This window comes from Anolis sagrei, chromosome 2, assembly GCF_037176765.1.
Source record: "Anolis sagrei isolate rAnoSag1 chromosome 2, rAnoSag1.mat, whole genome shotgun sequence".
Classification (NCBI taxonomy): Eukaryota; Metazoa; Chordata; class Lepidosauria; order Squamata; family Dactyloidae; genus Anolis; species Anolis sagrei.
This window is the reverse complement of record NC_090022.1, coordinates 195,866,817-195,891,386: the sequence shown is the minus strand read 5'-3', so window position 1 is coordinate 195,891,386 and position 24,570 is coordinate 195,866,817. Positions and strand designations below refer to the sequence as shown.

Below are 24,570 nucleotides of genomic sequence, written 5' to 3'. Positions count from 1 at the left end.
GTTTCTTTCGGCACTGGGTCATTTTTAATAAACTGCACACAACCGAAGCCTGCTCTCTTTTCCCCAGGCTCTGGATGAAGGCTTATGAAACCCATGGGAAAACATCTCCATGCTAACAGGATGCATTTCCTTTGCCTGTTCTGGGACCATCTAATCCTGGCTGAATCTCTCTCCAGGGAGCTCCTCTTTGCTGACACCAAGCATCTGGCGCTTTGGGGCTGGGAACAGAGGCAGAAACAGTGGAACTTCCCAATACACTGTTACCAGCTTCCACTGGGAAGATGCCCTGTTCCTGATTAACCCTGGTGGCAAGGGACTGTGCCTTGTCTTCCCATTTACCCCTTCCACCCCACTTTTCATACTCGGGGGTTTGCCTCGTAGCCAGCTATGTTTTGCTTGACCCTTCACTTCTCATAAATGGCATCAGAGACCCAAACAACATCTTGTAAGTTTGCTAAAGAAGAAAATCAGCTCTTTCTCACTAATGGAACAGAGCATAAGAAAAAACAAGTTTGTGTCATATAGTGGCCAACTCTGAATCAGAAAAACCGTGGTTCACTGTCACCTGAACTATTAATTAAGGAGTCTTCATCTACCCTACAGTTTGTTGGAAGTGTTATATTGATGTGAATTGCCATTACCTCTTCCATCTCTTTCTTCCACCATCTCATTGGCAAGCTAGCATGAGAACATGCATGCAAAAATGTTATTCTGGATTTATTGATGAAAAATGTTTTTGGCAAGAGGAGATGCTGGTCAAAGTTCTACATCATTGTAGTGTGTCACAAATAAGTGTCATCACAATTACTCCCACTTGCATTACACAGTCCTTATACTAGTAGGTATCACTGTAGCTCAGTGTAGGTGAGTCACTGCTAAAAGCAATCATTGCAATGAGCAACATGATATACATTTTAACTGTTCGTTTTTAATAGTGTGGTGGTGGTGGTGGTGGTAATAATAATAATAATAATAATAATAATAATAATAATAATAATTTTATACCCCACCATCATCTCCCCAAGGGACTTGGGGAGGCTTGCATGGGGACAAGCCCAAATCCCAATAAAAACAACAGCATTAAAATCAATCAATAAAACATAAAGAAATAGAACAACAGCATCATAAAAACAGTAACATGAATGTAAACAGAGTCAGAACTGGGCCCGGGCTCAAGTAAGTGCAATAAATTCCTGAGTACAGCTGAGGGAAAGTGCAAAAAGCATCAATCAATCTGGCCATAAAGTGTCAAGATTAGTGGGGCAAAAGGTTTTCCCCTGACATTAAGTCTAGTCATGTCTGACTCTAGGGGTTGATGCTCATCTCAATTTCTAAGCCAAAGAGCTGGTGTTGTCCATAGACACCTCCAATGTCATGTGGCCAGCATGACTGCATGGAGCAGTCATTTAATACTTCATGTTTAATTCCATTTTAATGTTTTTATAATTTTAGGTTTTAATTCTATTGTAATGGTTTCATTGTGAGCTGTTTCGAATCTCTTTTTATAGAGAAAAATTGGACATTATTATTATTATTATTATTATTATTATTATTATTATTATTATTATGAATAAGAAACACATCTCACCACGCTAAAACAGTGGATGTGTTCCATGGTAAGCATCTGTATGTTCCACAGTCAGCCTAAGGACCCATCTTAGAATAAGCAGAGGTCTGTTATGCAGCACAGGATTATTTTTAAAAAAAATTAGAAGAGTATTTCATGTATTTTTAGACTGTGTTTATTTTTTGTTTTGTTTTAGTTTTTATTTGTTCATAGCCATGGGAGCTGCATTGGTTGGGAGATGATACAGAAATATTTAAAATAAATAAATATATGCCACAACCAAATATGATTCCTATGCCTCTTCATTCAGCTGGATCTCTCTCACCTGCTGTTCCCTGTGCCGGTAGCTTTCAAGGCTGATGGCTTGCGAATCATCTTGTCCAGCGCATTGACGATCTGCTCAAATTTGGGCCTCTGGACCCTTTCCTTCTGCCAGCAGTCCAACATCAGCAGGTGCAAGACAGTGGGGCATTCTGGTGGAGGTGGCAAGCGATAGTCCTGGTCAATAGCATTGATTACCTATAACAAATGATGAAATGTTTCAGGACACAATCGTACTGCAATAAAGATGGAAGTCTTCTACCAGAAAATGTCCGGTTCAAAGGAAGGAATGAAGGAAGGAATGAAGGAAAGAACGAAGGAAGGGTTGCCTCATGTGAGAACTTACATCCTGATTGGACATATCCCAATAGGGCCTCTCGCCATAGGACATGACTTCCCACATCACAATCCCATAGCTCCAGACGTCACTTGAGGATGTGAATTTGCGATACTGTATCGCCTCTGGGGCAGTCCAGCGAATAGGGATCTTACCACCCTAAGACAATGAAAAGATTAATTAATTTCTTTATTTCAAACATTTGTACCCTGCCTTTCTCTACCCCCCCCTCCCCGGGGGGGGGGGGCCTCAGGGCAGCTTACATCCGGCACAATTTGATGCCATTATATATAAATAATATATACAGTAATACATATAAAACACAGTAAATTGATTACAAAATTAGTTTTAAAATAAAAAGTACATTAATGAAAAGTGCAATAATACTGGCTGTCTAGCCATATGTAGAAACAAATTCAGTGAGCACAACACAATCGGAAGCCTGTCCATAGTCCATTTTCCATAACATCATCATTATTACCATTATCAATTATCTGCCAGCTACTCAAAGGCCTGATCCCATAACCACATTTCAATTTCCTCCTGAAGGCGAGGAGCGACATTGTTGACCTTTTTCACTGGGTAGCGAGTTCCACAGGTGGAGGGGCCACCACAGAGAATGCCCTGTCCCTCGTCCCCACCAAGCTTGTTTGTGCCAAAGGTGGGGCCAAGAGCAGGGCCTCCCCAGGAGATAATAAATTTTGAGATGGAACGTAGAGGGAGATACGTTCAGACAGATAAGCAGTGACTTTGCCTTTGTGATTGTAACACTGTCCTCAAAGCATTTTTATTTGCTTTATAGGAGTTTTGAGCATATTTACAGTCTTTCAAGAAAGGCAAAGTATGCTACCAAAGTCCAGTTCTTTAGATCAAGGATCTGCCTTCCACCAGCTTATGGAAGATACTTTTGGTCAGTTTTCAGAGATCTCCTGCCACCTTCTATGCAGTATTTTCTTAGGGTGGAGAGGCAATCACCCAGAAGCTAATCTCAGCCAGCCAATTGCACGTGATCCAATATGGCAGTGGTTCTCAACCTGGGGGTTCCCAGAAATGGCCTTCAACTCTGCCCATGAAACAAACTAGAAGTAAACAGAATCAACCATATTCTAATCTCATGCAGTTTCTATGAACAGGCCTGAGCACACATAATCAACCCCCTACTAACCGCATTGAGTCGCCTGCTAAGGGCTGAAAAATGCGGTATAAAAATGAAGTAAATAAATAAATAAAATAAATACTAAGGAATTTACCAGCAAGTCCAGTGATATTTTATGTGAAATTTCTACTTAGTGACAACCTTCCCCACATGACCTTGGAAGTTGCCAAGTTTCTTTCTGAGGCAGCCAGAATTAGACAATTTCCAATTTTAGATACTGGCTGTAACACGCTGGTACTTCTTGTAGTCTTTTACCTATGTTTTTAGCCAACATGCATTTTAAGCAGTTTTTAACTATCTCAATACCTGTATACCTTGAGGTCTTTTACCTGTTTTTAACCAACATGTATTTTAAGCAGTTTTTACTGTTGCAAATTTTATCCATTTGTGTTTTCAATCAACTGGATCTTCTTAATCTCATTACCTGCATACCTTGTATGTTTACAGTGCAATAAGGGTCTTTGGACCATAATAAAATGTTATCGTATGGCCTTCAACTTTCAGAAATGGCCTTCAACTTCCAGAAATCCTAACAGCTGGTAAAGTGGCTGGGATTTCTGGGAGTTGTAGGTCAAAACACCTGGGGACCCACAGGTTGAGAACCACTGCAATATAGGGTTTTGTTTTTCTACTGAAATTCCTCAGCCTGAGGACAATCCTACCCCCCGCCCCCAAATAAAATTTACTTTTATTTATAATTTAGTTGGACAATTGCTAGCTACCATATTATTTATTTTGTAATATATAAATGGCCTTCATTGAATACTAATAAGTTCTTATAGACATCATAAGCTTAAATGCTGCAGAGTTAGAAAAATTATTGTTTCCAGAGCAAGAACTCACCAAGGCCCCCGTGTATGTTGGATTTGAGGCATCATCCTCTAAAAATCTTGACAAGCCAAAATCCGACACCTTGCAAACCAAGTTGCTGTTGACCAGGATGTTGCGAGCAGCCAAATCCCGGTGGACGTAATTCATGTCTGAGAGGTAGCGCATGCCAGCTGCAATGCCACGCAACATGCCCACTAACTGCAGGACACTAAACTGTCCTTCCTTTTGCTGTGGATGGCACATAAAGGAAATAGAGGATTCAATAAAATATGAACAAGGAACATTTTCATTCACTTAATCATAACTGAGGCATAGAGGTGTCATCATCGAATGGGATACAAAATAGGAAATATTATAAAGGATATTAAATAATGACTGTTTCAACACAAGGGGGATTAAATTTTTGTTAATTGGACTATGTGTTGTGAGACAGTAGAAATCCAAGGGACCTATCTATAAACAATATTTACAAATCAGACAAACAAAATTAAGACCTAATTCTTATTAAGATGCAAAATTTGTGTCTTTGTCATTCAAATCAACAACAATATCTATTACGGTCCATAGACTCATCAGTGAACAAACAGTTGAGCAAATGGGGCTGACATGGCTAAAGGGTCTTCTATGCAAAACAATCCCTAAAGGTAGAAAAGTAGCACAACAATGAGAAACCTTGCCATTGACAAGGTTAGCTCTCTAGGCATAGGGCATATTTTATATAGAGGAATTTTCAGTCATGTGAAGCCTCTACCTGTGAACTAAAATTATAAAAACCAAGGACCCCTCAAGAAAAATAAAGATGTTCTAAAAATGTCTATGTCTCTCAAACACTAAATACAAGGAAATGCAAATGGCATGGAAGCATTGGAAATGTTAAACAGTTGGAGAAGCAGATGAAAAGGGATGAAAAGACAGAACTTCAAAGAGAGCACTGATTGAAAAGGTAATAAACGCGATAAGCAAATTAACAATGTCATGTAAACCAGGAAAATGTACCTTCAAATATAAAAGTTAACTAATGCTAAACAGGAAATGACTTGTGGATCTGAAGATTGGATCTGTTCACTGCAGACGTTTGAATTTGCATTTGTTTTTAGTAATACAAATACTGTATCAACATGCAAAACACGATTTCTGAACAAAATTCTTGCTTTGAAAGTTAAGTATCAAAGGAAGTGAATTTGGAATTTAAAGTATAATAAGGCTTCTGACTTAAAAGGATTGCTTGCTGAATTCAATAAGGCATATTCCTAAACAAATATATGTTTCAAAACCTCTGCTTGGTATTATAAATGAGGTTTTTTTTCTGTAAAGACTATTGTCACATCTCAGAAAAATTATCATTATCACCAAATCCATTAAGAGATCAGATTCATCATACTCCTATTAGCCTATTTTGTTAATGAATCGTGATGTGTAGGCAACTGCAATAATGTTTGCTAATTGCTCTAATTCATTCATGGCAGATCCAAAGCAAATAAATTCATTTCTGCAAGTCAGAATGCATTTATTCAAGGCAAATGAATAAGCGAGATTGTGCGATTAAGTATTTACATTTTCCTTCAAATTATAGCTAAATTTATCTCTGTTAATAGATGTCCTGTTTTTCTACAATCAAAAACAGTAGTCTGCAGTGCTTTCAGGCTTGAAAAGTGCATTTGTGGAACTACGCTTAATGTTTTGTTGTTTAACCAAGTGGCAGTACTGTTGTCCTAATCTACCTTTGGTCAAACTAGGATGCCCCAGCTGAACACCAGGACTCAACAGAAGAGTTGTAATTTGTTTGTGCAATTTGTGCATGACTGAGAACCATTTTCCAAAACCCACCTAGCAATTACTTTTATGCCTTTATGCCTTTATTCCTGCCTTTATTCCTGCCTGCCTGCCTGCTTCTCTCTCTCTCTCTCTCTCTCTCTCTCTCTCTCTCTATCTTCTGCCAACCTAGCAGTTTGAAAACATGCAAATGTGAGTAGATCAATAGGTATCGCTTTGGCGGTAAGGTAACGGTGCTCCATGCAGTCATGCCGGCCACTTGACCCTGGAGGTGTTTACGGACAACGCCGGTTCTTCAGCTTAGAAATGGAGATGAGCACAAACCCCCAGAGTAGGACACAACTGGGCTTAATGTCAGGGGAAAACCTTTACCTACCTACCTACCTACCTACCTATCTATCTATCTATCTATCTATCTATCTATCTGTCTGTCTATCTATCTATCATCACTTCAGCCTACTATAAACCTACCAGAGACCCCACAACTAGTGGAAGGGACTGCAAAGTGTCATTTACCTAGATTTCAGCAAAACACTTAATAAAGTTTCCCATTATATTTTGATAAAGTAATTTAATGTGAACTAAATGGAAACTCTATACAAGAATGCATAACACTATGTAACGTGATTTTTGTTACTGAGTTATGTCATTTCCTAATTAGTTCTATCATAAAAACATGGGAAAAATTTATTAAACTGCAAAAAAAAATGTTTTTACAGGACATTCTGCAGCATATTTTGCAGTAGTTGTTCTTTGTTGATCAGGAGCACAGAACCTAGTTTAATGGTTTAAGTTACAGGAGGGTAGGTTTTAATTGAACATTAGAATGGAACCAATTATCTGAAGAGCTGGTGGGGTCTCTTTCTCTGGACATCTTCAAAAAGAGGTTGGACAGCTTGTTAGGGATCTCTGCTTTGAACAGGAATTTGGACCCAATGGCCAAGAGACCCCCTTCCAACTTTGGGATTTTATTATTTATGATTAACATAACAATAACGTAATCTTTTAAACATTTTATATCTTAACTTAAACATGTATGGCTCAGGTTTTCATGTCTGCTAAAAGTTAAAAGGCCATATTGAGATTTTTTTTTTTGCTATTGTTTGAAATTCTGTCTACAGAAGACTTTGCAAGCATAGTTATTATAGAGTAAGTGAACAGGATTGTGCCAAAAGAAAGAGTAGTCTATACAACATCGACTAGAGATGTTTGAAGTCAAAGCTTGGACTCAACACATCAGATTTAATGTAGCAATCCATCTTCAAACTCACTAACATTCACAGTACTATATATTAGCCTTCTCATGTAACTTATCTTAACAAGGGCTTGCTGCACTGGATAAAATGGAAAGAGATTGGGGCACTTTGCCATTGATATTATTTCTAAGTAATCAGTCTGCAATAGTGGCTGGCTGCCAGAGCTAGGCAGCTGTTTGTGGAAACTTAATATTTTGTTCAGTGATGGGCAGCCTGGGTCTCAGCAGTTCTCTTCCAATTTGGGGGGTCTGTAAGCAGGAACATTGTTTTTACAATAGGGGTTACCACATATAAAGGATTGTCAAGCAGGTTTGGGCACTACTGGCAGACTGTAGAGTTTTTTCAGCAGTGGCCCACAATTTCCAAGTGACCTAAATTCAATTGTACTATTTTCCTTGTTTTATTTTTACCCATCTTAGATGTCTCAAGTTGGAAAACATTACAAACCTCAGGATGAAATCTGAATTCCCAAGGGTTATTTTCAGGGATTTTGGGGAGGCTCTGGGGGTGTTGCATAAAGCAACATTATCACAGCAACGAGATCTAGAACAGTGGTTCCAAAATGGTGTCTTGTGAGGTTTCATAAAAGCATTGTAGGGGTTCCACAAAAATAACTTAAAAATCAAATTTACCCAGATTTTAAAACAAATTTAGAAGTTGGATGCTGCCCCAGATTTACGTACTCAGTTCTCAAACATAAAGGCCTATTTCAAAATCATTTCAAGGACAGAAATGAAACCATTTCATTCATCACATTAGGTGTGGATCCAATATTTTCTTGGACCAAAATAAATGTTTGTGGTTATATTCAACATGTACTCCCAATCTTTCCAAACGTGCCATGTTTTACAAAACACTCAGATGAAAGCAGAAGAAACTTTTGTAATGCTTTGTAAATATCAGGGATAGATGTAGAGTTCTACAGGGAAGGGAGGAAGACCTTTGAAGGGTTCCATGACCAAAGAAGTTTGGGAACCACTGATCTAGATGATTCCCAGTCCTGGTTAGAGAAATGTGATCCCTGAAGGCTTACAAATGCAACAATTCTCATTTGAATGGAAAAAATGAGAGTCATGAGTGTGTCTAATCAAAAGCCAGGGGTGGGAAGGGGCCAAGGTTTTTTGATAAAACTTGTCTCTAGGGAAAATAAGGGATTATGGAATGGGCTAAAAACTCCCTGATCATCTCTACAATGGAATGTTTTCAACTCCCTAATCTTTCCTCTTTTCAAAACTTGCTGTGTTATTTGTCTATATTCTTTACTTGACAGTCAGTGACTAATGAAAATGTATGTGTGAGTACATTTCTGTTGTATCACTGCATGCCTATACTGATTCACTTGCCTGGAGCCATTGCTCATTCATCTCAGCCAACTGACTATTTAGAAATAAGGCTTAGCAGGGTAAAGGGGAAAAGAGAGTGGGGATGACAGTTGGTAATCACAGGAAGCAGAACTCTAGCTAATGAATGGTCCCTAGACAAAATTATATTTTCTGCAGATTTATGGTAGAGTAGATGCAGATGAACCACTAAGCATCATTGCAGAAGACGTTTGGAATAATAAAGTGAATTGGCCATTGGGTCTCTAGTTAAGTTCTGAGCTTGTCTCAAATTACTGGCATTTCATGAGATGTAAGTATAGACTTCCAAACTAGTTACAGTTTTTAATCATAACTTTTTGATACTGTCACGAGAACCAGGAACATAGTAAGTCAGTCAAAATTACTGGGAAAATATCTCCTACATATATTGCCACTAACTGGATTTTTAAGAAAGAAAAGCCATGTCTTAGAACATGTATTTATCAATTATTTCCATAGTTGCTAAACAGAGATATCTGTTAACTGAGACTTAAATGCAAACATTTTATCCCATATTTTAGAAGATCCTTCTCAGTACTGGGATATTAGGCTGTCTTCATAGTTGCCCCATCTTCCTCAGATTAGAAAATAACTGTTAGGTAGCTTCATGTTGTCAGTTTTGTTCTCCATATGGTCTATGGTGGTGCTAATCAGTGTGGTGGACCCAGGATTCATTCCAGTTCCTGAGCAATTGGCTGGTGAGTTTATAGGAAAAGAAGAAAGAACTGTATCCAGTGGGAATATACTGCCAGTCCACACAGGAAAACATAGCTGGAAGTGTTCCACACAATAACTTGAGAAGCACTGGTCTCTGATTTTAAAATTAACAGTAACTGAACAGGTGAAATAGTCTCCCATCCAACTTTAATGTTAACTTCTTACACTTCTGACCTCACCAACAAGCAATGTAAGAAGTCTACCAATGTTTCAAGTTCTGCTGGAAGAATTTGGACCCTCTTGGCTCTCTCTATATATATCAATAGTTGTGTTCTAAAAGTTTAAAAATGAATTTAAATAAATACTTGAGTTTTAATTTTCAAATCAGCAAACAAAGTGACACGAATCAGAAACAGACTGATTTGTCCACTTCCCTCTGGATCCATCTACATTGCCATAAAATCCAGTTTCTGAATCCAGATTATCTACTTTTAACTGGATTATATAGAAGTGTAGACTCCTATAATCTAGTTCAAAGCAGATAATCGCAGTGTAGATCCAGCCTCTGTGTTGGTTATGTAGTCCAGATATTAATGAGCTCTGAAGATTCTGTCCTGTTCTGAGAATTCGGAATATAGTAAAACTATTGATATCCACATGGTTTCAAAAAATGTGGATATAACTGCTGATTAATAATAAGCAATAAGAGGACAATGTTAATAATGCAATTTTGAATAGTTTGAGGAGCCTTCTCACTTATTTGTGTGCATGCATATAGGTAAAATGAAAGTGGTAGGGGAGATTGCGAAAGAGGGTAGGATAACTTGAAGAGCGGAGTTTGCTGTACCCGTAGGAAGGAATCCAGCGATCCGTTCTCCATGAACTCTGTGACAATCATGACAGGTCGGCTTTTGGTGACCACACCCTCCAAGCGGATGACGTTTGGGTGCTCAAACTGTCCCATGATGCTGGCCTCGCTTAGGAATTCCCGACGTTGCTCATCTGAGTAGCCAGCCTTCAAAGTCTTGATGGCTACTGTATATTCTCGCTTCCCCGGAGGCTTCAGGCGCCCAAAGCAGACCTCTCCAAACTCTCCTACCAAGGATAAGGGATTGAGAAAACATAACATCAGGCAGAGGAAGACCAACTGCTTGCTCCAATTTACAACAGATTCGTCCAGGTACTAGGCAAAAGCATGGTTGCCCTCTGCACATTTATAAAGGTTATTATATTTATTATAAAAGATACTTTATATTTATTTATGCTCCAAGAGTCAACCATTCCATCATCTCTGGTCCTCATTATTTGTACAACTTTTTATGAGTCAGAGTAAGGAGGGTAATTAATCAAAGTGGACACCTATACTGGTGAAATTAATCTGAATTCTCCATCCAACTCAGGCTCCTTCCACACTGCTCTATCCCAGGATCTGATCCCAGATTATCTTCTTATCCCAGATTATTTGGCAGTGGAGACTCATATAACCCAATTTAAAGCAGATAATCTGGCATCAGATCCTGGGATATAGGGCAGTATAGAAGGGGCCTCAATCGCTCTAACAGCTGTAATTTGTATCCCAACCAATAACCTGTGTCCTGCTCCATCTATAGGTCTTAAACAACGACTTTAGGTAAAGGTAAAGGTAAAGATTTTCCCTGACATTAAGTCCAGTAGTCTCTGACTCTTATCTCCCTTTCTAAGCTGAAGAGCCGGTGTTGTCTATAGACACCTCCAAAGTCATGTGGCCAGCATGACTGCATGGCGCACCATTGCCTTCCCACTGGACCTATTGATCTACTCACATTTGAATGTTTTTGAACTGCTAGGTTGGCAGAAGCTGGGCTGAATAGTGGGAGCTCATCCTGCTCCCCAGATTCGAACCGCCAACCTTTCGGTCAGCAAGTTCAGCAGCTCAGTAGTTTTTACCTCACTTTACAGAGGTAAAAAGAGATAGTTGGACATGTGTTAACCAAATACTACATTGCCAGAATCTGAAGAAAAGCTATATATTTTGGGACTGCTTGAAAAATGCCTATAATTGAAGAATCCTTTGCTGTTGGGAAGAAGAGAAGAGGGACACAGAAAGCAGCTAGGCCCAAACTGGTGATCTATGCAACTTCCAAGCTCAATAGTGAGTAAGATTGCAAGTTGGTAACTTTTACTCTCTCTGATGTCTCACTCTCCTATTCACCCTGCTTTAATTCCTCAAACACTCGAGATAAAAGCCTACATGATCAAATGTAGCTTTAGCAAAGTGCTATTATAAATGTGGTTAGGGGAAAGATCCAGATGAAGAGTAGGGCCATTACTCTTGTACTCTTGTTGCCCAGATGAGCAAACTGCAACATTAGCTCAAGAGGAAGGAGAACATTTGAGACTTATCCTAGGAAAGTTAATGATTTTTTAGAATTGCAAGCAGATGAAGCAAAACTGGACTGAAGCAGGATGGGACAGATGAAATGGGAAAGGCTTCCTTTGTTACCTGATCCAATGACCTCCTCAATCTTGACAAAAGACACATCAATTTCCTTGGCAAACTCCCGGATAGCTTCGTTGGGGTCTTCATAGGTGGAGGGATCAATGTAATATTTGACCCCAAGACCTGGAAAAGTGAAGAGATACTCCAGTGTCAATCACATAGAAGAGTTGCATAAGAGGGAGCAAGATTAAGTTCTTTGCTAATTTTGATCTTGAGAGAAGAAAAAAGAAAGTTTAGCAAATTTCATCCCACTCCAAGAAAGAGTTTGCAAACTGCAGTTTTGCAAAGTATTTGCCATTCAGGACTTATGATGCCCAATAAACTGACAGGTGGCATTTTTGCACAACTATTTTCCATGTAGAAAATGCTGTTTCCTGAACAGAAAAATCTGTTTTCTGCACAAAAACACCATGTGCAAATTTCGCACAAAACTGTGAAGATTTCTCATCAGTTCAGGATTTGCTTCAACTGGGTCTAATGATACTTAAGAAATGATGCCCAAAACTGACAGGTGGCAAAAACTGTATTTTCCACGTAGAAAATGCTGTTTCCTGAACAGAAAAATCTGTTTTCCGCACAAAAATGCCAAGTGTAAATTTCATGCAAAACTGTGAAGATTTCTCATCAGTTCAGGATTTGCTTACACTAGGTCTAATGATACTTAAGAAATATATCATTTCAAATATTTCTTGGATATTTTCAAATATTCTTTCCATCCACAGAAGAGAGACTATCACAGATAATAACTGTTGCATCACTTACCACGGGTGGTGATGTATTGTTGCAGGCGATCTGTGTAGGGAGTCTCTCGCCTCTTACTGCAAAAAGAGGAAAGTCAAGAAAGATGGTTCATTTCAAAGAGACTATAAGAGAAGTGGAGAAAGGAGCTGAATGGGCTAAACAAAATGACATATGCTAAAAGAAGTGCATTCCAAGTCATTTGATTTAAGCCTTTAAAAAAAGATTGGTAATAGCACAACCTGTGCATTACTGCTCAAAAGTAAATACCATCAAGTTCAATTGAGTTTACTTTCAGTCTAAAGTAGAACTGGAGAAAGGTAGTAAATGTTGCACTGTGTAAAAAAAGAAATATTTTATCTCTTTTTATACTAGCAGGACTTAAACTCAAGACATCACATAAACCTGAAGTTAATGGTGATCAAATAGAAATCACAGAAGGTAGCATTAACAAGGAGTGCCGTAAAAGCAGGCTTATTGTACTGGCAGAGTGGATTCGCTCTTTGAGACACTTCCAATCTTATGATTCTAGGTGTGGTATTGACCATACCCAACTACTGATGGAGTAGAAATACAATGCTTATGGTAGGAATTGGGTTGTTAGATGATTGGTCTCTTTTGTCCCCTCCTAATGCTGCCTGTTTCCAATGTATTTCCAGCTAATAGCCTTTCATTTTCATCAATCTATGTACTATATATACTCGAGTAGAAGCCTAGTTTTTCAGCCCTTTTTTAGGCCGAAAAAGCTCCCCTCGGCTTATACTTGAGTCAAAGTTATTTATTATTTTCTCTGGTATTAATACTATTATTACATTGACTATTTTACTCTATTATTATTATCATTATTACATTTACATTATTTTGCTCTATTATTATTACATTTATTATTTTACTCTATTAGTAATACATTTATTATTTTACTCTATTATTTTTATTACATTTATTTTTGTACTCTTTTCATTATTATTGGAAGGATATGTAAGCACATTTACATTGAAGATTAGAATAATGGTTTAATCAGAGTTGAAAAGCCTTATCTTGAATTACAGTTTTATGTAAATATTCAAAAACATTTAACCTACTGATGCCTCAATTAATGTAATTTTATTGGTATCTATTTTTATTTTGAAATTTACCAGTAGCTGTTGCATTTCCCACCCTCGGTTTATACTTGAGTCAATACGTTTTCCCAGTTTTTTTGTGGTAAAATTAGGTGCCTCAGCTTATATTTGGGTTGGCTTATACTAAAGTATATATGGTACTTCTGCTGCCCAGCAAAGGTGACTGAGAAATGAGGGGATACCAGTGGATCAGGGGATGAACTCATGTCAAAGAAACACATACAGCTGTACTATCACTGCTACTTATATAATTAGAACTAAGCTTCAAAGGAGAGTATTTTTGCCATCAAAAGGAGGCATTGGGGAAGAAACACAAAGAGACTGTGGGATCTGCTAACTATAAACTCATCTGGAAACAAGGGCAGAATTGAGGAATGGGAGGCAACAGGATATGACACATGCATATACATACCCAGATCACAAGCAAAGATACAAACAAACCAAAACTTGCCACCTTTATGTTATTAAGCTTTAAAATGGTAAGGAGAAAGAGACAGCAGTGTTTGGAAAACAAGAAGCAACATTCAACTTCAGAGACAGGTGTGAAACAAATTTCCCAAAATGACGCCACCTGGATGAGACTCCAGTGGAGATGCAGAGCATAGTATCTGGAGAATAGTTGTTCTACACTATATTGGAGCTCCATATCCTGAAAAGTGAATATATATTGGTCAACAAAGATCTGAACTAGGGTGGGGACAGAGGACTCACCTCTTGAAGACAATGGCAAGGATGGCAATAGCAGCAATTACAAGGAAAGCCAGACCACCAAGCGCAGAACCTACAATAAGTGGCAGCCGGTCTTGTACCACCTCAGATCGTTCACCTAAAACAGAAAGGGTCATTCCAAACTCATTCAAAAAAATACTTGTCTTTTTCACCATAAATACATCAATGAAACATCTGCACATACTCTTCTACCCTGTTCAGAGTTCTGAGGACCTTTCATTTCAAAGGTTTCTTAATTGTTTTGTGCCCTCAATCTATAGGATGATTCTGCTTACAAAGAATTGACCATGTGGTTTTTCCATATCTATTAGGGTAATAAAGTATCCCAAAAGAGGATTACAATGTATTTAGACAACAAGAAATTAAGAGCAAGTCTTTCTGGTTCCATGTTTATGTGGTTGACCAAGTATAAGAAGGTCCTATCAAATCCTTCAGTTATCAGGACAGAGACACTTCACATATACTACTGTGCCTCTTGCCGTAAATCTGTCTACTACCCAGCATCATACCAGCATCCTAATATCCACTTTTTATCAATCTATTCCCCCAAATCTTTCCTCAGTCTCACTACTTTGAGGACACTGAGTCTGAGATACCCTTGCACTTTCCCACAAGATGGATGGCAATACACTAGAACACTTTTATGTAAACGTCAATGAAATAACCAGATATCTTTTTGAAATAGCATCCCTGACCAACATAACAGGATCTGTGCTCTAAAATAAAGCTAGACAACAATAAATGAAATCATGCAATGCATTTTTCTGTGAGCTATGAGAATGTTAAAGGTTTATGAAGCATGAGCAAAAAAGGTGACAACCAACCATCAGAACTCAGATCAATAAGTGCATGAGAGGCAGACAATGTTAGATCTGAAAGGTCATGAAGTACATCACTTACCTCCTACCAATGTCTGGAAATACATCTTTCCGCTGTATGGCCCATAACCCACTGCTGTCCGCGCTCGCACCTGGAAGGCATATATCTTCCCTGGGCTCAGATTGGAGATAGTGGCCATATTAGTCTCACTGGTGAGGGTGAATGAATTATCCTCGTCTTCTGACTAGGAATCAACAATCAATAAAGAAAAGATGACAAACATAGTTGACCTCCCTCTTATTCAGCCACCTTGTTTCCTTCCAAACTGAAAAACAATTTTGCTATCAGTGAACAGCTCCATCTTGCACTTCTGATCTGATCCTGAGTCTGTTCAATGACCCTGCTACTATGTTTTGGTGTTGAAGAGTAGACAGATTACTCAAGGAGAAACAAGGCATCATTTGCATTAAGAGATTGAAGAATGCTGCCATTGTTAAATTATGCAAAAATTGCTTAAAGCATACTCTGCTGTGTTCAAACCTTTACCATCAGGAAGCATGCTTTCTTGTTATTAAAAGCCTGTACGTATATAACTTCACCGGAATGGAAATAATTCTCTGTATTATTTGGAAGCATGAAAACTCTGAAACAAAATGTAGTAGGAGAGACCTACATCGCTACCTCCAATGTCACTACTGTCCCACTCCGGTAATGGGGCCTTTCTGTGCATGTTTAGCCTTCAGAAGAGAAGGCTGAGAGGAGACATGATGGCCATGTATATGTGAGGAGAAGTCATAGGGAGGAGGGAGCAAGCTTGTTTTCTGCTGCCCTGGTGACTAGGACGTGGAACAATGGCTTCAAACTACAGGAAAGGAGATTCCACCTGAAAATTAGGAAGAACTTCCTCACTGTAAGGAGAGCTGTTCAGCAGTGGAACTCTCTGCCCCAGAGTGTGGTGGAGGCTCCTTCTTTGAAGGCTTTTAAGCAGAGGTTGGATGGCCATCTGTCGGGGTGTGCTTTGAATGTGATTTTCCTGCTTCTTTGCAGGGGGATGGACTGGATGGCCCATGAGGTCTTTTCCAACTCAAGGATTCTATGATACTATTGCATTACACCATTCTCATAGTTGCCCTTCCCAGATTTTTTCGTTTCTGAAATTATTCAGAAAGAAACCACATGGAACTAGCTCCCCAGTTACTGGCTGAAGTAAGTTGGGAACATGTTTGCTCAGACAAAAGGACTTAATTCCATCAGTAGCAAGTTCACATTCCTACCAGCCGTAAGAACCCTTATAAACTGTAGTTCTGGAAGACTGCTGCACTTCCTTTGTTATTTTGAATGACCTTTAGTCCTTGAAACCAGAAGTGGCTGTTGGGCTGTCTGAACTGCCTGTACTTTTAAAGGAGTGATTTCACTCAATTTTTCAAAGTTTTTATTCATGTATTCAATGTTATAAGTGTTTTCATCCATTGTGCATTACCATGGGCTCCCTGGTGGGTTGAGAGGGAAGGATGAATGCTTTAAGGTAGGTAGATGAGTAGGTAGGTAGATAAATCACTTGGAGATATGTAACCTTTTCTAGAGCAGGGGTTAGCAGGCTTCAGGCTTCGAAAATAAATTTCCCCTCATACCCCAGAATATTACTGCTAAAGACACATGCTTAGAATTAAAGAATTCCGAATCCAAACTTTGCTTTGAGTACCACAAAGGAAATGAGGTCAAAATTTCAATACAAAAATCTACCCTTTTTCGATTTAAAACTAAAGTACCTTTTTACAGATCAAAACAAGAATTTCCAGTGTTCAAATCTTGGTTTTTAGCCTTGATCTCGTCTCATTATCTTACAGCTACTTTTCACTCTTCTTGTTCTGCTGCCCAGATTGACCTACCCACCTTTTTTTTTTTTTTTGCCAAATACCTTACCTTGTCAAAATAACGCAGTTGATAGTCCAAGATGATCCCATTCGGTTGATCGGGCTGTGGCCAAGACAAAGTAATGCTACTCATTCTTCGACTCACTTGGTGCATCATGGGAACAGCAGATGGGACTGCAAGTGAGAGAAAGTTAGGAGTCCTGAGATAAAGGGGATCAGGGAAAGGAGGGTGATACATGTTGAATTTGCTTGTGGTTAGTAGTCTGTCATTATAAAGAGCCCTACAGTAATATATAAAATGATCAACACCAAGTCTCACTATGTACTAGGTAACTCTTTAATAGTGAATACGTACATTGCTGAAGATAGTACACCACCAGGGATGAAAACAAATTTTATTGGACTTGACATTTTTGAGCAAATTAGCATTTTCATACTTCCTAAAGCTTGTTCATAACAATGTGTTGCTATCGACGAGCATTTTTGTATTTGCAAGAGCTTTAGGACATTTCAAAGAAATAACATCACCTAATGGAGTGGTTCCCAACCTGTGGTCCATAGACCACAAGTGGTGTGCAAAAATGAAAATATGGTCCACGGTCTCACCATTACTATACCGTTGCCTCGAAACTACATAGCAATGAGAGCAACTGGTCTTACGAAACCCTCTTATAGTGCCGAGGCAACAGGGATGTTGGGAGGGAAGAGGCTGACTATCCACGAAAGATGAATAATAATGATGATGATGATGATGATGATGATGATGATGATGATAATATTTATTTGTACCCCGCCACCATCTCCCTGAAGGGGACATGGGGCGGCTAACATGAGGCCAAGCCCAAAGATACAGCAAAATAAAATACAAAATGCAGACAACAAAATTTCATCAGAATAAAATACATAAAGTAGCAAAATAAAATAAACAAAGGAGATTGGCATGTATAAAATCAAACACAATGGGCAGGCCAAATGGACAAGGTAAAATGATAAAACCCTGGTTGAGGTAGGAATAGTAAAAGTGTAATTGAGAGGAGTCCAAAAAGGATGAACAGTGGGGTTAGACTTTCAGTTTAGGACAGGGGAAAGTGCATCATAGGGACAACGCTGTAGATGGAACAAACAGAACTGGGCAAATGGCCACTCTCCAAAGGCACATCACAAGAGCCAAGTTTTCAGATTTTTCTTAAAAGGCTGCTAAGGTGGAAGCTTGCCTAATCTCACCAGATAGTGAGTTTCAAAGACAGGGGGCCACAGCAGAGAAGGCTTTCTCCCTCGTTACTACTTCCACATCAGCTCTAGATTATTAGATATAGTTTTCTGTGAGCAAGCAGATAGTGACTATGGGATGGCATATGTTCTGCATCAGAAACTAGAGCTGATGTAGTCTATCCAATGTAATTTTCTGAATCAGCACCCCAAATAAACAAACTGAACCTAAAGTTGACCAAAAACTGATTTGTAAGTCTTTTAGTACTAATGTTGGAGAGTGGTCCCTGGATAAAGTGGTCCCTGGCCAAGTGGCCCCTCGTCAAGTGATCCCTGGTCAAAAAAGAAGGCTGGGAACCACTAACCTAATGCAATGATTATGATGAGCCCTAAGACTCACAATCCGATACCAACAAGCCTTGGCTCTACACTGCAGTTTGACACTTTAACATCTGTGGCTCAAGGTTATGGAATCCAAGGACACATACTTGGTGAGGCACTAGCAGTCTTTGGTAGAGAAAGCTGAAGACCTTTTAAAATCACAACTCCCAGGATTCCAATGTGATATATAAGTATCACCAGGATTTGAAGGTGATGGTAACAGGTCTTCTATTTTAGATCTGGCCAGCACTTCCATAGTAAAACATGAGAAAAGCAAATAACCAAATTAGGCCAGATTCAAACATGTTCCAGCTCAAGGTTGCAGCTAGAGAACTGGGATCAAATCAGTGCAGGGCACTGGTAGTAAGTTCTACATAATATCCGACATCCCTAGGTCGGATATTATGTCCAAGGGTCAGTTTCACAAGGTCTTGTGGATGTCACCAGTTAGGTTTGTATTCCAACCCTCTGCAAAGATACCCCACTAGCCATGGACACCACTCCTGACTTGCTTCCACAGAAATATGTGCATGCTTCCTTTAAGATGTTGTGCTATGCTCAGGAAAATCACGCTGGCTATATTTTACTCAGATTCTAGGGATCCTACTCAGTGTTTGTCTGGCTTCCAAACTTTCATTAGAAAATATATAACAAAAAGTCATTCTCCAGCCCTTCTGGAATTTGAGTCATGAGATAAAACATATCACCCTGTTATTTTTTTTCCCTCAAGAAAGAAACCTGTTACTGGATTTTAAGTGTTTAGCCAATGGATGAAGTCCTGAAATCACAGCTTGTTCCATTGAGTTTTAAATTAGAGAAGTCTGCTTCTTGCATTTCCCTTGGCAAATGCTGCAATGTTGGAAGAAAGCCCTATCTGAAGAAAGTCGGCCTGTTTTTAAAGATCTCCCAACAAACTGGAAAAAAACACAGAAATGAAACAAGGAAATGTAACAGAACAAAATGCCCAGGGAAACCAGGGTAAAATGATTAAGATTTAAAGCCCTATGAATGGCTGCTTCGCTCCAATATTTTTCATCTTTACTGATAATATTATTCAGGGCAGTATTATTCATCTTCTTTGGGTTTCCATAAAAAATTAAGCCACATTTCTTCCTCCCTAAGCTTTTTGATGATAAAATAGGTACTACAAGAAGGAAATGCAAGAGTAGAGGTTAGAAAGCTAGACATATAAAAGCTCGTTGAGCCATGTCAGAAATATTGAAAATAAACAATATATTTTTAATTACAGTAGAGTCTTGCTTATCCAACATAACCGTCAGAACATTAGATAATCGAAAATGTTAGATAATAAGAAGGGATTAAGGAAAAGGCTATTAAACATCAAATTGCATTATGATTTTACAAATTAAGTACCAAAACATCATGTTTTACAACTAATCAACATAAAAAGAAGTTCAATACATTGTAACGTCGTGCAGTAATTACTATATTTACGAATTTAGCACCAAAACATCACGATGTATTGAACCGGCAGTGGATCCAGGCGGGAGGCAGATTGTGTTGGATAATACAGGACATTGGATGAGCAAAGGTTGGATAAGCGAGACTCTACTGTACAAAAATATCGGTCAATCACTGAAAGGGTTAAATTGCAATGACTAAGCAAAACCAGTAGGGTGGTAATATAAGCAGGTGTGCCTGTGGAGTTGTCAGCCCCTGTGTAAGAAGTCTTTGTGTTAGTCTCTGTGTTTGGACTCTGTGTAAGTCCTGTGTAAGGTTCCTGTGTAATGTGTTTGGCTCCTGTGTAAAGTAAAGGCTCGGTGTGAGCGAAGCTGAAGCGGCATACCTGCGTGCAAGAAAAGCCAGTGTGTGAACAGAGAAGCCAAGAGCAAAGAAGTAAGGAACGAAGAGCAAAGGACTTTATTTGGGTTACAAGAAACTTTATTTTGTAAGTGCTGAAACTATGTTATTTTTGTTTCAAGAAAAAAGCCTCCAATTGAAATGAGAAACAGGACTGTGAGTTTTTGTTCTGTTGCTCGTTTTTGTGCCTGCTGGTGTTGGGTTACACCATTGCTGTACGTTTATAAGTCCACTTGCCCAACAAGGCACACAAATGTTGCTGTGGATCTTAGATATCTGGAAAGTGGTTTCAAAGAATAAAGGAAATAATAACGTTCATTTGGAGGGAGTAACTCCATGTTTACTTCCCTCAAACTATGTGCTCAAGCATAATAACTGAATTGTCTTACTCTTAAGTGCATTGATTAGATTAATTTGTATTGATTTTGAATTCAACATATTCCCCACCACAATGTAATTCATTGTAGAGTTCCAAAATAGCAGCTATGGCATGGGTTTAGAGGGGAGACTGGTCAAAGAGAAACTCAAATGATTTAGGGAGGTTGATATTAAAGGCCTTCCACATATGACTGGTACATGCCTTGGAAGATATATTTTTCTTACAGAAGAGATCAGATTTCAAACTTTTCAAGAGGTGTTAATGGATTACAGCAGGACTTCTTAAACTTTTTCCACTTGCAACCCCTTTCCGCCTGAGAAAGTTTTATATGGCCCCAAGTGTATAGGTACATAAAATAGGCATACATTTCCAACATTTGTGGATACTAAGTCAGCATTTGCAAGACTTGCTGAACAGGCTGATTTTTGTTTTTGTGGAGTACTGCTGATGCATCTTTTGCAGAGCCCACTGTAAATACTGCATATTGTTGCTAACAGATTATGTAAATGGGTGGCATTCAGAAATCTTTGGCTGACATCAAATTTTTCACAACTCCAGAACTAAAGAAACCTCATTTAGGGTTAAGAGCCACAGTTTAAGAAGAAGTGTGTTGCCACCAAACAACTAAAACTAAGAGTCTTGAGGTGCCTTCAATATCTCAAAGGGGAGGAAACAACAGTAGATAGAATTAGCAGAACAGAACCCTGCAGTACCCCTCCCCAGCTTAACGGACATTGGAATAAACAGGGAACCCCCAAGGCTACTCTTGGAGCTGCCATCACAGGCAACAGCAGAGCTATTGGAACACAGTATTTTATTGTCACCCAGCAGTGAGGATAGCTTGATACCTGGCATCAAAAGCTGCTGAGAAATCTATACATCATACAATTGAAAGGGGCCTCATGGACCACCAAGTCCAACCCACTTTTCTGTGCAGAATCTCCAGCTAAAGCATCCCCCAGCAGGCACCTGTCTGTTGTTCTGTTTTTTGAAGATGTTCAGAGAAGGAGACCCCGCTACCGCTCTAGGCAACTGATGCATTGCTGAACTACTCTTACTGTCAAGAGGTTCCTTTTAATGTTCAATTGAAGTCTATCTTTCTATAACCTAAAACCATTAGAACTGATTCTACTATCTAAGGATCCTTCCAGACAGGTCTAAATTATGAGAAAACCCAACATTTAAAATATTGGTTCATCTCGGGATTTAGGTTACATACTACCTCATCAGATAAGCAAATTTTGCCTATCGTACAACACTCCCTTTTCACTTGTGGCACAGAGCTTGCCGGTTCCCATCCCACAACGTAGATCTGCTTCTGGCAGGGTCTGTGGCACCCCCACCCTAGAAAAATTTACCAGAGGAGCCTGTAACAGGAAGCAGTGCCTGCCAGAGGAGCCTGTAACAGGAAGCAGTGCCTGCCACCCGGCTTCGCCCCATTGTTGTCTATGCAACACAGGAAGCTTCTCGCGTTGCTGCCATGGCGGCTTACAACACCCCCTCTTCACTTGTGGTACAGAGCCCACCACAAGTGAAGATCTGCTTCTGGCGGGCTCTGTGGCACAGATTTTTCTTGCCTTTCTTAAAGAGAAGGGGGGAAATGCCCTTTTCCAGCCCTTTGCCACATCCCCTGTTTTCCTTTTAAAAATGATGACTTACGTTTCATGGAATACATCAGCAAGTTCTTTCAGTACTCTGAGATGCCATTCATATGGCTGTGCAGATTTGAACTCATTTAGCTTAACTAGGTGATTCCTGATTAACTATCAATCTTGATTTGCAATCTGAAACACTTTCCAAGGTCTCTGCTGCTGTACGGAAGCACACAGTTCTCATTTAGGGAGAAAACAAGCAAATAGGTATTGAGTAGTTCGGCCTTTCCATTGCAATCAGTTCGCATTCATCATTCTTACTGAACCACCATCCTCCCGTTTCCTTGTCTTGAATATACATGAACCTTACCCCCCATTCTTTGGTTTTGTTCTCTGCTTTGTTTATTCATTCCTGCATTGTATGGGTCTACACAGATCACAGAATGCAATTCGAAGTCATTATATGGCAGTGGAGATCCCACTTTAGCTCACTTATAGCCTCAGCTTTCCTTGTACTAATCCTGAGAGCCAGTGTGTTGTAGTGGTTTGAGTTTGAGATGTAATTCTGGAGATTAAGGCTGGAATCCCCACTTGACTATGGAACACCCCCCCCCCCCCCGGCAACAAATTTTATTAATCTAGCCTTAAGGTCACTATAAATCAGAAATGACTTATAGAAATGACACAACAACAAATAGTATTCCTGTACGTGTGGGCCACACATTTGTATTCTTTGGTGATCTGTCCTTCTTTCCATTATTTCTTAGATGAAGACCAAAAGTGTGGCATTCTCCCATCTTTCAACCAAGCTAGCTCTGTTTGACAGAGGATAGGCTGATTGATCCATTTATTATGATGACAAAGTATACAAGACAAGGAAAGTTAAAAGAGAACATTTTCTAATTAAAATAAAATATATAGTCTGTATTTATGCATTTCAGATGGGAATCAAATAACAATGTACCATCTATTACACACGCATAAATATGTAATTTTTTTCCCATCAATAAAAAAAGTTGACGCAAGAAACTAAAATGCTACTACCAGTAACTCTTCTGTGTGATAAAATACCATCATCAACGATACCGCTGCCACCATTATAAGTACATTATAAATTATGAATACATTATAAATAATTATAAGTTGTCATTATAAATATCCCAGCATTACATATGTCTCCTTTACATGATTTCTATCTCACCACTTGCTCCTGAAAAATTCTGCAAGATAGATTCAGCTGAGAGACAGAGGCCCCTTCCACACTGTTTCTACGTCCCAGGATCTGATCCCAGATTATCTGCTTATCCCAAATTATCTAGCAGTGGAAATTCATATAATCCAGTTTATAGCAGATAATCTGGGATCCCTGAGATCTGGGATTACTGGGTTGCTGTGAGTCTTCTGGGCTGTATGGCCATGTTCCAGAAGCATTCTCTCATGATGTTTTGCCCACATCTATGGCAGGCATCCTCAGAGGTTGTGAGGTCTGTTGGAAACTAGGCAAGTGAGATGTATATATCTGTGAATGTCCAGGGTGGGAGGAAGAACTCTTGCCTGTTTGAGGCAAGTGTGTATGTTGCAATTGGCCACCTTGATTGCCAATGAATGGCCTTGCAGCTTCAAAGCCTGGCTGGGATCAGATCCTGGGATATAGGGCATTATAGAAGGGGCTAAAGACTGTCTCAATGTAAAGTTCGTAACAGAGAAGGGCTTTGAGTCTGAGTTTATTCATTCCACATCTAGCACTCTATTATACAATGCTGGCGCACTCACATCTATGCTAAATGATCAAATGGTTGAGACACAGTACAGGCATATGTCAGTTAACAAAGTAGAATGTGATCTTGAGCATTACTTCTTCAAAGGAAATTCAGTAGCAGATGCAGAAATGATATGGAACAAATACAGATAGGTTGCTATGCCACTTGAAAAAGAAGAGCAGCATATTTCAGTAAACATTTCATTTTAAACTAACAATATGTGCATGCGAAATATGACAACCAGATTTCAAAATACACCCAAGGATGTCCTTTTCTTTCACCAGCCTTCATTTTTTAATGATTTACAACTGAAGGCCAAACTTATACATAAATACTGGGGTTGGTGAGGAAGCTTTTCCCTTTTCTCTCTGCCTTACATTTCACACATGCCTAAGAAGGAAATCTAAAT

General features: G+C 39.1%; 1 protein-coding gene across 1 annotated transcript in view; it reads right to left on the bottom strand.

The window, feature by feature from the left end:
• Window positions 1–24,570, bottom strand: part of LOC132767569 (ephrin type-B receptor 5) — a 197,302-nt gene that overhangs the window by 5,649 nt on the left and 167,083 nt on the right. The window contains exons 8-16 of the mRNA XM_060762677.2: window positions 17,069–17,193; window positions 15,227–15,389; window positions 14,309–14,423; window positions 12,501–12,556; window positions 11,742–11,861; window positions 10,107–10,354; window positions 4,225–4,440; window positions 2,235–2,384; window positions 1,893–2,086 (exon numbers count right to left, since the gene is read on the bottom strand). Coding sequence (XP_060618660.2) covers window positions 1,893–2,086; window positions 2,235–2,384; window positions 4,225–4,440; window positions 10,107–10,354; window positions 11,742–11,861; window positions 12,501–12,556; window positions 14,309–14,423; window positions 15,227–15,389; window positions 17,069–17,193 — 1,387 coding nt within the window. The remainder of the gene's footprint in view (window positions 1–1,892; window positions 2,087–2,234; window positions 2,385–4,224; window positions 4,441–10,106; window positions 10,355–11,741; window positions 11,862–12,500; window positions 12,557–14,308; window positions 14,424–15,226; window positions 15,390–17,068; window positions 17,194–24,570) is intronic.